The 13,871-nt window shown below is 40.6% G+C and overlaps 1 protein-coding gene across 1 annotated transcript in view; it reads right to left on the bottom strand.

Annotated features, from left to right (window-relative positions):
• Positions 1–13,871, bottom strand: part of DNAH3 (dynein axonemal heavy chain 3) — a 211,811-nt gene that overhangs the window by 187,488 nt on the left and 10,452 nt on the right. The window contains 6 exon segments of the mRNA XM_036824136.1: positions 1,816–2,011; positions 3,196–3,321; positions 7,336–7,531; positions 9,314–9,503; positions 11,310–11,484; positions 11,749–11,821. Coding sequence (XP_036680031.1) covers positions 1,816–2,011; positions 3,196–3,321; positions 7,336–7,531; positions 9,314–9,503; positions 11,310–11,484; positions 11,749–11,821 — 956 coding nt within the window.

Raw genomic sequence — 13,871 nt, forward strand, 5'->3', positions numbered from 1 at the left:
TACTTTGCTTGGAAATTCCTTTGTCGGTATTTCCGAATCCTCCCCATCCTTTAAAATTCAGCTCAAAATCCCCTCCCCTGGGAAGCCTCCCTGCTCCCCAGCAAGAAATAATCTTCCACTTCTGAACTTCCATATTTCCACTTCCTTATGGTATTTTATCTTTCTCTCGAGAGATTTACATGCACATCTTCTCTACACTAAACTTAAGGGCAGGATCTGTCTCTGATCCATCTATGTCCTCCAAAATATCATTTAGTACATCGTAGGTGCTCAATAAAAATTTGTTGACTGAATCCAAAAGTATAAATAGTTTATCTGTATACCTCACACGAAGTTGCTAATTAGCATATAGTATATTTTAGACACTCAAAATGTCAACCTTCCTGCAGTAGAAATATTGGTGTGGAGATATTTCTGATTCCCAACACAGGTTAGTAACACAAAATACCTTTCATAAACTACAGTGCCTAATGAAATTGGCATGGGGCAGCTGTAAAGTACTTGTCCAAGTAACTGATTCTAGAGATTTCTAGATTGGTTTAAGGATTATTGATAACCATTAGTTGAATGCCTACTAGGTACCAAATACCCATAAATTTCTTTCTTTAAGATATATGAAGATATCAGTTTTCCCACTGTGTGGAATTTTAGAGTGAGACTTGTTCCCACATCTGAGTTTCTTCTGCTTAGCCAGTGGATGATTACAATGACATATACAGATTAGCCCACTGTAGAGTGCTAACAGTACAGTCTAAATTCAACAGCATTGGTTCTACATTCTTTTGAGCAAAAGGGCAATTGTTCATTTTTACTCTATTTGTAAAAATGCTTAGAACTTAACCTTTTCTAACAGGCAATTTTAAATTTTATAGCTCTTTTTAAGATAAAATGGCACATGGGCTTCCCTGGTGGCGCAGTGGTTGAGAATCTGCCTGCTAGTGCAGGGAACACGGGTTCGAGCCCTGGTCTGGGAGGATCCCACATGCCGCGGAGCGGCTGGGCTCGTGAGCCACAATTACTGAGCCTGCGTGTCTGGAGCCTGTGCTCCGCAACAAGAGAGGCCGCGATAGTGAGAGGCCCGCGCACAGCGATGAAGAGTGGCCCCCACTTGCCACAACTAGAGAAAGCCCTCGCACAGAAACAAAGACCCAACATAGCCATAAAAATTAAAAATAAATAAATAAATAAAAAAAAAAAAAAAAAAAAAAAAAAGATAAAATGGCACATAATATAAAATCCAAAAGAATATTCCTTGACCTCCCAGGTTATCTAAATTTAAGGGATGCTTTGAAAACCAGGACTTAGTGTTTTAGTTTTTATCTAGACTTCACTGAAGTAGTTTCATGAAAGAAGTTATTAGGTCAATAAAGCCTTTTGTTTTTAGAGGTACCCTTTCAAAGACTGAAGAACAAAAGCCAATATCTGCAATGCACACACACAACACTCCCTAAATGTCAAGCCAAAAATTGATAACAAAACATTTTCAACCCCTTCTTTTAATAGAGAGGATGAAAAAGTGACCACTCCCTCTACTGTAGGAGGTATGCATTCCATTTTATTCAATCTTTCTTTAAATTGTCTTAATTTCTCTAGTTCTATAGATTTTTACCAATATAGTAGGAGGTAATTATCTCAGGAAAGGTCTCTGTGTGTTTAAATAAATCATTTTTATAAACTAATAATCACCTGATACGTGTTCAAATCAAGAACTTTACTTTTTGGCTTGGCTTACAGCTGAGGACCTTACATGACTGAATCCTGAGTCTATCTCAGTTGATTCCACTCCAAAGGGTCTACTGCTGGTCCCCTACATACCTTGTGTATCAAGAAAAAGGAAACGAGGTCCTTCAGGGACTTAATGACCAGCTCCCTGAGCTGGAGTGACATGAAGGATGCAACAGAAGCAAAATATTCCTCAATGCGACGAGAGGAGTCATAGTCACTCTTGGGAGCAAAAAGGACCCACTGTTCCTTCTGGGAGACAAAAAGCTGGGCACAGGTGGGGATCCATCTGTAAAGAAAGCAGGGCGTCTAACTAAGAATCTCTTCCAAGCTCCAAGAAGTCCTCTCAGCCACTCCCCACTCTCCACAACAAGGCAGATGGCTCCTTTCCCATTAAGCAGCTTTGCAAATTGGTACTTTCATATCCCTGGCCACTTCACCTGCCAACATCCCTTTCTGGGGAAGACAGTAATAAGATTTGGATTGAGAGACTATTCTCCCATTAGCAATACCCAAATGAACAGTCCTGCTGAAAGATGAAAGTGTCTATAGTTTCTTCATTATATTCAGAGATTGGGGTAAAGGGGTATAAGGAACTGGAATGTTCTCTCCAACTTCTCTCCCTGGCAGATGTCTGTTTTCTGATTGAGACTTTATAGGGGGAAAGAGAAAGAGGAGAAAAGGAAGAAAACTTGGGAGGAGAAACTCCAGTGTGGCAGTGGCTGCTCAGAAGTTGAGAGCAGAAATTAGAAAACCAAAAGAAGAAATGGATGCCTCACTGTCCCTTTCATCCTACTTCCCCCAATTTCTAATTCCCAATGGGAACCACTGGCATTTGCATCCTATCATGTCTCTTTTCTGACTGCTAGAAAAGTACTACTCTAACAATCAGAGAAGTACTGGTAATAGTCATAGTTGTAGAGGTAATAATTATATTTAGTAGCTACTATGTGCCAGCTATTGTATAAACATTTTCTCTGATAATAAAAACCCGTTGGTAGGTATTATCACCATCATCTCACATAAGGGAATTTCTCTGGCTCTGGACACAGTCCTGCATGCATTTGCAAAGGAAAAAAGAATTAAGTGACTAAAAACTCCCATCCTTGGAACCCTGCAGGTGTTTATCTGGGCCACCTGAACACAAGTCATTTAAATGCATTGTCCTGTAACCCAGCAAGGCCTACAGGATTTCAGAGGGAGGGAATGGAAGTGGTACTCTCATCAAGGAATGGTAATGAGAGAGTTTCAAAAAGGCAGAGGAAGACTAGGAGTGAGGGTCAAAGATCAGTGTACATGAGGAGGCACAGAGGCTGTCGGGGATGGGAACATGGGAGGAAGAGAACAGAGGAAGATGTCAGTCAGAAGTCAGCAAAATCTGTGCAGCCCCCAGGTTGGATACGTTTTCACTTCACAGAGTTTTTGATCTTTATGATACTGTGATACAGCCCCATTCTGAGGCCAGATACTGACTTGTTGAGAAGAATTTGGCGTGCTTCCATGCAGTGTTTCTGGATGACATCCTGATATTCGTGAGGCTGCAGAGGTAATTTTCCCGCCAGTAATTCTGCTGTTCGAACAAACCTGAGGTCTTTAAATCTGCGGAAAGAGAGGGAAAAACTTCCTAAGCTAAGTAGATGCTTAATAACAAACTTTGTATGACGGGTTCAAAGGAAATATATTTTCATTTTTCAATGAGAGGAGATATAAACAGATTAAAACGAATTATATCTGAAAAATCTGGGAGTCTGAGGAGGGAGTGGATAGTTCACAAGAACTCTTGCAAGGAGTAGCTAAACTCAGCAGGTATTACTGAGCCTTCCTATGTGTCCTGCTCCGGGTAACCCATCTGGGGAGTGGGATTTTGACACTGACCTGGAATTTGGCTGGCTGGGAACTGGGATATCAAATGGACAAATCAAAGCTCTTCCCAACAGTGAAGACACAGAGGACAGGGCAAGCAAAGCACCACCTTCATGATCAAGTGGGTTCTACTCAATCCTCAATGTGGCCCCTGGGTGAGCTACTCAAAACAACTTGGAGGTCCACTTTGGTCTGAACCCAAAAAACCCTATAGACCTGCCCCCGACAGCTGACAGGCTCACCGAGACACCCACAGCATCCCTGGCACAGTACCTTACACAGTGCAGGTACTCAATAAATATTTGTTAAATGAACACATGAATTTTTTCTTCCTGCCCTCTCTGATGATAATCTAACCTTCTCCTATTTCTCTCAGATTAATGAAGGTTCTGCCCTTTACCACACTCCCCAAGGCCTTTTTTTAGCTTACAGGGCCACCATTTCTCTTCCTGACACCTATTCATTCATTTATTAATCAGTCTTTTAAATCATCAGTGCCTACAACTTCCCAAACTAGATCTTTGCTCACTTTCTTAGCTTGCCTCAGTTCTCGCTTCTCATTTTCATCATCCACTATAATGACCCATTAGGCACTTTCCCTCATCCTTCTAAAATCCCACAGTCTACATTTCTATTCCTTTTTGGTGGAGGTGGTGAACTTAGTCTTCATCTTGTCTGGCCAGTCACAAAGCACTGCTAGGGGAGAACAGAATTCGAGGACCTCACTCTCCACACACTTTGATATCCAACTCTAGCATGGTCCTGGTCACAACCTGATAATTATGTTCCCCATCTTTAGTTCAATCCTAACAAACTTCCCACATTGGCCAGAAAAATCTACTCTTTCTTCAGATCACGACCCTCATTCTGGCCCTTAAACCCCTCAGCCTTCACTGATCACTAGGTGACCTCTTAAAATGTTTAAAGCTAAATACTGCAGGTCATATAAGAACATTTTTCTGTAGCATTTTCTTAACAAATCTTTCTCCTTGATGATGTTTTGGTTCAGCTGACCAAAACCTAAATGATTTTGGTTCACTTTTGTGCCTCTGTTGCCTATATAATCTTCTTCAGGGAACCATGAAAAGCAAGTGATAAGAATCCTTCTTATAGTAGAAGCTATATGTTCAATAATTTGTCATCTTCACTATATGATCAAATTAAATTCACGTGTACATCCTCTTGGTACTGAACTTCTGGCAATTTTACCAGCCCTGTGACTGACTTTCTTGTTAATTTCTAGGTTAATTTATTTTTTGAGGCCATAAACATGCTTGTAGTTAAAGCAGTATCTTCATTTATTGAACAACTACGGTATGCCAGGCACTGTTCTAAGCACTTCACCCAACAACCCCATGAGGGAAGTATTGTTATAATTCTCATTTTGCATATAAAGAAACAGGGGTCCAGAAAGATTAACTTCCCTAAACCACACAGTTCATCAGGGACAGAGCAAGAACCAGAACCTAGGCTGTCTAGTTTCAGAGCCCACTCTATAAGTTATTACTCTTCTATAAGTTATTATTATATACTTCTGCCTCATTAAAAAATTACTTTTTCCTCCCAATGTCCTTACTAGCACCTCCAATGCCTTAGAAAACTGAATTCAGTTCAAAGAGGGAATGTGCTTATTTCTTATCATTGGTGGGCTCTGTCCTAGGTTGACCCCACCTGCAATTCCTTTTTAAAATATAGGTAAAACTAAGAATGTGAAAAACAAGTAAGTTATCCAAGTAACAAGGCTCTCCAAAGACTAAACACATTCACAGCTATAGATCCTCCCCAAACAAAATATTTGAGTTACTGATGAAGTTCACCCAATCAAAATTACGTAAACATATCGGCCTCTAATTTTTCTAATAAAAAACCCAGATGGTGGCAGCTCATCATTCATTAGCCTGCCTTTGGTGAACTCTGGTGGCCTCATTCTCCCACCAGGGTTCACACCCCTTCTTGAGGGGTTCATAAAAGAAATCAGTCTTTCTTCCCAGTGCAACTGATGAATGGATAAACAAAATGTGGTATAGCCATAAAATGGAATATTATTCAGCCATAGAAAGGAATGAAGTACTGATACATGCTTCAATATGGATGAATCTTGAAAACATGATGCTAAGTGAAAGCAGCCAGACATGAAAGGCCACATACTGTATGATCCCACTTATATGAAATATCCAAAATAGGCAAATCCATGGAGACAGAAAGTAGATTAATATTGCCAGGGGCTGAGTGGAAGGGAGAAGAGAGGGTGACTGCTAATGGGTACAGGGTTTCTTTTAGGGACAATGAAAATATTCCCAATATTTTCAGGAAAGTTGCACAAATCTGTGCGTATACTCAAAATTACTGTATTGTACACTACAAAAGAGTGAATTTTAAAGTATGTGAATAACAATTTAGAAAAATGAAAAGAGAAAAAAAAGGGACTCCTGCCTCCTCTGGACTTCTACCAATACCTGTGGCAAATTTAGTCACTGATGAATATAACTGAGACTACTGTTTGCCAACCCTGTACTGGCCCTGAGTTACATAAAGGAATAACCTCAAAAAAAACTAAAAATAGAGTTGCCTTATGATCTAGCAATCCCACTCCTGGGCATATATCCAGACAAAACTATAATTTGAAAAGATATATGCACCCCTATGTTCACAGCAGCACTATTTACAATAGGCAAGACATGGAAACAAGCTAAATGTCCATCGACAGATGAATGGATAAAGAAGACGTGGTATACACACACACACACAAGGGAATATTACTCAGCCATAAAAAAGAATGAAATAATGCCTTTTGCAGCAACATGGATGGAACTAGAGATTATCATACTAAGTGAAGTAAGTCAGACAAAGGCAAATATCATATGATATCACTTATATGTAGAATCTAAAATATGACACAAATGAACTTATCTATGAAACAGAAACAGACTCATAGACAGAACAGACTTGTGGTTGCCAAGGGGGAGGGAGAGTGGGAGAGGGACAGAGTGGGAGTTTGGGGTAAGTGGATGCAAACTATTATATATAGAATGCATGAACAACAAGGTCCTCCTATATAGCACAGGGAACTATGTTAGATAACCTGTAATAAACCATAATGGAAAAGAATATGAAAAAGAATATATACATGTATGACCGAATTGCTTTGCCATACAGTAGAAATTAACACAACATTGTAGATCAACTATACTTCAATAAAATAAATTAAAAAAAAGAATTTGGAAAGGAAAAAAACAAAAAGACTCAAGCCCCCATACATTTCATAGGCTAGAGAGAGTCAAAGTCGTAAACATACAATTATAATTCAGTGTGATACATTTCATAATGGAGGTCTAATTAACACCTACTGGATATTTATATCAGGCACTATTCTAAGTACTTTGCATGTATTAAATTATTTATCCCTCCTACCAACCCTATGAAGTAGGAAGTCTTATTATCCCAAATTTAGAGATAAGGATGTTACCTATGAAGCAGCACAGTTAGAAGTGGACCTGAGCAGGCTGGCTCCACGTGAGTGCTCTTAACCAGTGTGCTCCAGTGCCTACGGACAGGCACTGGGTGCTGTGAAGGCACAAAGGAGGGCCACTTAGCCCTGCATGGAGAGTTGTCACTTGCTGTTCATACGCACTTTGGGTCTAGGATGTTTGTCATTTTACTTCAAGGGCAAGGCTACTCCCACACAAGATGATCTCTTATGTGTGGAAGCAATAAAGAAAGGGAAGAAAAGGGACAGGAAGCACTTCTCACTCTGTAAACCACAGCTGTTTCAGGCTGAGCATCATGGGGTTCACTGTGTGCAGATGGTCCTCGTTCCACTTCTTGGCACTCCTGTAGGCACTGTGCCAGGGCACAGGGGCCCGGATCACTCTTTGAGGAAACGCTCGGGGGATGCTCTCGATGAAGAGTCTTTTCCTCTCCATTGGATCCATGAGGATGTAATCAACTATAACCAACAGGGCAAACACTTGTTATTAAGCAGGGGCCTTGAGCACTCTGTGCTCTTAGCGTCAACACTTTAAAGGTAAATGTGCCTCTGTCCATTTACACTTGGAAATGCTCCCTCATTTACAAGGTCAGTGGTAACCCCCTGGGTATAACTAAATTGGGTAGGTTCCACTCTGTTGGTATGTGAGATATTTCAGGGAAACAGGAATATAACTTTACAGTCTGGAGTACTTAGAATCTGGAGCTGAGTCCTGGTAGGATATCTAGCATCATGCATGAGTGAATTAGTATTTGCTGATACCTCATTACTCATTAACTGATTTCTCACACCAAAATAGTTACATAAAAAATAAACACATTAGATGACACCAGATACCTATGAATGGAAATTTAGAGGCCAAATATTTCACATGCTAAGGATTGGCAAAAGCTTCACAGAGGAAGTACCATTTAAGCTGGGTCATAAAGAATGAGTAGGATTTTGTTTGAAGGATAAGAAGTGCAGTTCCATGACTTTTGTATAATATACTCAAGGTGCTGTGAGTCATTCTGTGGCAGAAATAACAGGTACAAGTGGTAGAGTTCAAGGTGATAAGACTGGAGAAGTAGGTTGAGGCTGAAATTTGAAGGGCTTTACATGTTTATCCTTATAAGTTTGGTTCTAGCCTATAGCAGACAAGGAGCCATTACACTGACACCATTAGAAGGTTAATTAAGAAATTAAAAATAGGGCTTCCCCGGTGGCGCAGTGGTTGAGAATCTGCCTGCCAATGCAGGGGACATGGGTTCGAGCCCTGGTCTGGGAAGACCCCACATGCCGCGGAGCAACTAGGCCCGTGAGCCACAACTACTGAGCCTGCGCGTCTGGGGCCTGTGCTCCACAACAAGAGAGGCTGCGATAGTGAGAGGCCCGCGCACGGCGATGAAGAGTGGCCCCCACTTGCCGCAACTAGAGAAAGCCCTCGCACAGAAGCGAAGACCCAACACAGCCAAAAATAAATAAATTAATTAATTAAAAAAAAAAGAAATTAAAAATAACTAGACAACTTGGTAAGTATAGCTGTGTTCCAGATAAAATGGGAAGGTGGGGAACTAATATGATCACCTCTGCCCTTTGATGTGTTTCTCACATGATTCACCATCATCAAACATTTCCCAATGACCTAGTGTGTGCACAAGACATGGGGCTAAATATGAAGGGGAGGGAGGATTGATGATACATCCGCTAATGTCTAATAAGAGAGCTGAGACCCGTAAGAAAGACAATGCCAGTGTTAAATAACCGTAGAGAAACAGTGGCACGGGAGACGTTCCAAAGTGGGATGAGTTGAAAGTAGAAACAAGAAGTGCTATGAATGCAGAGGATGGATTCATCACTGAGGGTTGCAGAGATCAAAATACTTGAGGGAAGAGGCAGGTCTTGAACTAGATTTTAAATGTGAGTAGGCCCCTACTTCTTAGTGTTGCTACTTACAGTAAGTAGCACCTGAGTAGCACCTGCATCACCTGGGAGCTTGTTAGAAGTGCAGAATCTTGGGCCTCTCCCAAACTCTACTGAATCAGAATCTGCACTTTAACAAGATCTTTAGGTTACGTAGATGCGCATTAACGTGTGGTAAGTACTGGTGTGGACATGAGTGATGGTGGCGGGGAGCGTTTGAATGAAAAATTAAACAATGTTTTTGGCATTTTCAGAGCAACCAGGGTGAAGGGCTGACAGTGAGAGGAAAGAAGGTGCCCTCCACATAGGAACCCCTGTCCCATTTATGCCCAGCCTTACCAATGCTTTTCATGAGGCTACTGTAATAGTCATTTTCCTTCTCCTCCACAAGGACAGTCATCAGGGGTTCCAGGAAGGGACTTGTCAGCAGTGTGTTAGAAATCAGCTTTGAAATCCGAACCATCACTTCATCCTCCTCAGGGGCAATCATGTCTTTTTGGACTCCATTGGTCAAATAGTAATAATATCTCTTCCATAAGCAAACCACCAACAAGAAAATGATCATAATCAATTGGCTAACTGTGCCCACTTGCCCCACCCGTCAGCCACCAAGGGACCCTGTTCATACAGCACCTATCTCCATCCTTCACTCGCTCCTGGGCCTGTGACTTCACACTCATTGCAATAAATCGTTGGTGAGTATTCCCCATGACTCTGGAGGAGTCAAACAAAGCCAGAGATATCTCAGCGTGGTATAAGGAAGGACTTGTCAAATGCCATGCAGATAGGAACAGTGGAAGGAGGACTGAGGCCAGGGATGGAGGTGGCATTATCTGGTGAGCTTTAAGAAGAGGAATGACAAGCTCCTCCAGTGGACTCAAATACCCTCCTCAACAACACTGCTCCTATACAAAGAGAGCACTGGATCCTGTGGCTTGTAGCTGTCCCTGGGGAAAAACCCCCAGGTCTCAGTGAGACTGGGGGGTTAGTTCTTCTAATCCAACCATGGGACTTTTGAGTTTAGAAAAGCCACACAAACACAGGAACTGAACAAAAATGCCCAGTGGGACCTGGTGACGTTAGGAAGTCTGGTTTATTTAGGGCTTGCCTCTAAGCTGCTAGATGGCTGAGTGGCTCTGGAAATGAATAATTTCAGATGGATAAGAAGCACAAAGTAGAGGGAAGGGTTTGAAATCAGATTTGACCTTCAGTGCCAATTGTCTGTGGTCAGAAGAGGCTGAGCTTACATCTCTTCAACCTTAATACAGGACAAACTTCCAAACTTCCCTCACTGTAAGAACTGCCTGGGGTGAGGAGAGAGGCTCCTGTTAAAATGCAGATTCATAGGCCCCCTGCTAGGGCATTTGGGATTTGTTAAAAAGCACCCCCGGTGATTCTTATTTTCAGGCAAGTTTGAGAAATGCTGTGTAGCTCCTAAGAGCACAGAGATGTCAGTATCAGCCAGACCTGGTCTAAGTTCTAGTTTTGCCTCTTACTGACCATATAGCCTTGAGCAAGTTACTTAGTCAGTCCCCACCCCAATTTCCACAACTGGACAATAGGAATAATCATAGTCCCCAGGTCTTGAATGGGGTCAAGCATCTAGAGGGTTTAGCTAATAGCACATGCTCAGTCACTATGGGTTTTTATTATTAATCATTTTACTATACACTATAAATTCGCAAGCTATTTGTTCTTTTAAGATAGGGGTTGGAAGCTCAAAAGTCTACCTGGCACCAAGCAGGTAATGTTAATAACTGAAAGTTGGCTGTACATAAGAAAATAATAAGGAATTGTGGAGACCGACAAACCAGAGAATGTATTTCTCATCTAAAGGAAGTGGCTACTGTTCAGCTTCAAATATTTTAATTTTTTCAAGAGAGGTTAGAAATCTAGCTTATGTGAGATTTCCTTTATTTTCAAAACACATCTATAGGCCAAATTCAGCTTATGGTAGGGTTGCCAGATAAAATACAGGATGCACTGGGATATACTTATACTAAAAAATTATTCATTGTTTATCTGAAATTCAAATTTAACTGGTATCTTGTTTTTTGTTTTATTTTTGTTTTTCAAAATCTGGCAACCCCAGCCTATGGGTCACCATTCTGCAACCTACATTCTAAGAGAACCCAAAGGCACCGATTTCTAAGACTTACTAGAGCAGAGAATTCAGGCACGCACACCTTCATTCAGTAGTCTGTCATGGGGTCTGGACTTCAGTATTTTTAAAACATTCCTTAGGTGACTCTGCTGTTTTTCTCCAGTTTAGAATCACTGAGATGCCAAGAGTAATACTTAGCAAACTGAGAGAAATGAGGCAATAAGAATGTACCTCCAAGTCTGATTCAGTTGGTTTGGTTTCTTGACTTTCTATTTCCATCTCCTGCTGTAACATCACATCAATCTGTTCTTCTGGACTCATTGGTCTGCTTCCTGGGAGAGTCAAAGATGTCACCACCTCCGTCCTCATAGGTAAGGAGGTTGAGGTGTTGCAGGCCAACCTCGTCCTGAAAAGTAGACACAGCTCAGTCCTTCGTTCCATGGAACACCTCATAGGTTTGTTAGCATTGGTTTTGCTTAATTGGCTAATTTATTTTTATTTAGAGCCTCAAAAAATTGGATTAAGAGGATTGTTGGGAAAAAAACATGAGTAACTAGGTATCCAGGAATGTTTTAAAGTCAAGAAGCAGAGCATGGCTTTCAAGAGACCACAGCCTTCTTCGGTTCAGCCCAGTGTCCTGCAATCCCCTGTGCCCATAGGGACACCTTACCCAGTGAGATCCTCTTTGTCTTTGGGGGAGAACTTCATTTTCTTCTTGTTAGGCTCTGATGAGCTTTTATTTGCTAGAACAGTAGAGAAGAAAGACATCAGTGATGGGCAGTGGCCTTGGGCAGTCCTCTGTCCACAGGGATGCAAGTCTCAGGGTAGTGCAGGAGAACACTAAGGGGGGTGGACTTGGTGTGGTGGGATGACGCAGGTGATGTGGGCCCTGTACCACTAATTACCTGTGTGACCCTGAAGAAGTGACCATCACTCCAAGCCTCAGCTTCCCCAACTGTGAAATGGGGATGAGCATACCTTCTGTTATCCCATACATTGGACAAGTATTAATAATTGCTCAAGTCACTCCCCAATCCTATATGCTCTATTTTCTAAACATCAGGTGTATTACTGCTTAATATTTTTCTTTAAATAGATTCAGACTTTTAAACCTAATATATTTATTTTAAAGGAAATATTATATGATTATCACAAGTAGAAAAACCAGTATCATTTGCAATAAATATAATTATTGCAAATAGAAAAACCAATGTCATTTGTAATAAATAGAAGGTATTGCAATAAATATCATTTGTGATAAATAAATTCAACAAATAATATAAAACTCTATTAAACTTTAACTGGATACTTGCTTAAAATTCTAGCCTAAGGAAACTAAAATGTCATAGAGACATGTTAAAGACATACTAATATGAAATTGACATTTTGAGGGAATCAGAGGATTGAAGACTCTTGCTTAAGATGTATTTTGAGTTCATACTTTAATTTCCTCAACCTACTCCAAATATAACAATAATAGAAAAAATATTCTTTAAAATTAAAAAGACAGTGCATTGTTCGAAAAGATGCTCTTCTGGGTGGACTAAAAATAAACACATTGTGAACTAAAAGTCTTAAACTTGGCTTCTGGAGCCAGAAGCAGGCAAAAGTAGTTAGGTGTTTGATACCTGGGGGAATAACAGAACCCAAAACACACCATGATTGTGGGGACTGCAGGTAGGCTCACAGCATGAAGCCAGGGCTGCCCTACCCACGGAAACGACAGCAACACTGTCATGCAGATAAAGCACTTGTTATCCTCAATTCACATGGTGGCCACAGATAGCAAAGAAAGGCTGGTAATACCTAGGCCAAGCCTAACATTGCCTCAGGGACCAGATCTACAATCCCCAAACATCACCTTAGGATGGGAGTCCTAAGCCACCAATATAAGATCTGGTACTAATTTGGGGTCCAAGATGCCAGATGAAGGCATAAAGGGAAAAAGGCAAGATTTTAAAAGGTATGTCAAAAGAGTACACTGTTTGAGTACATTTATATGTGAGAACAACCAAAACTAACCTACAGTGACAGAAATCAGAAAGTGGTTACCCTGGGGCGGGATGGTGTTGGGTAGAGGAAGGAACTGATGGGAAAAGAGCACAAGGGAACTTTCTCTAGTGATGGAAATACACTATATCTTATTTGGGTGGTGGCTATATGGTGTAAACAATTGTCAAAACGTATTGAACGGAACACTTTAGATCTGTGCGTTTTATTGTATGTGAATTATACTTCAACCAATGGGGAATGCATGTAGCAAGAAAGGGAAAAACTCTCAATATAAGTCTGCAAACTAAAATCCCATAACACATGAGAAAAACCAATACTAAGAAAGATAGCAAATAAACTCAACAATTGAGGGACATATTTACAAAATGGAAATAATACAGCAATACTAATAATTCTCTAAAATAAATGTTTAAGATCCTCCAAGTGATTGATATTGGAAGGGCTATGTCCATGAGAAGAGAATAATAAATTGGCAAGGGTGGTACTCATAAATAGAACCAATTAGGAAATCTGAAAATAAAAAGATACTGTCATTAAAACAAAAACCATTCATTAGACACGTTAAACTCAAGACTGAACACAGTTGAAGAGCAAATTAGTGAGCTGGAAGATATATTTGAGGAATTCACCGAGACACAGCAGAGAGCATAAAGAAAAACATGATAATGAGTTTGAGACAGCAGGCAGATTGAAAGTCTCCAACACATCTCTAACAAAAACTACTAAAGGATATCCTTAAGCAGAAAGAGGTGTACCCAGTGGGACTAAACAAATTAATAC

This window comes from Balaenoptera musculus, chromosome 15 (assembly GCF_009873245.2).
Source record: "Balaenoptera musculus isolate JJ_BM4_2016_0621 chromosome 15, mBalMus1.pri.v3, whole genome shotgun sequence".
In the NCBI taxonomy this organism is placed as follows: domain Eukaryota; kingdom Metazoa; phylum Chordata; class Mammalia; order Artiodactyla; family Balaenopteridae; genus Balaenoptera; species Balaenoptera musculus.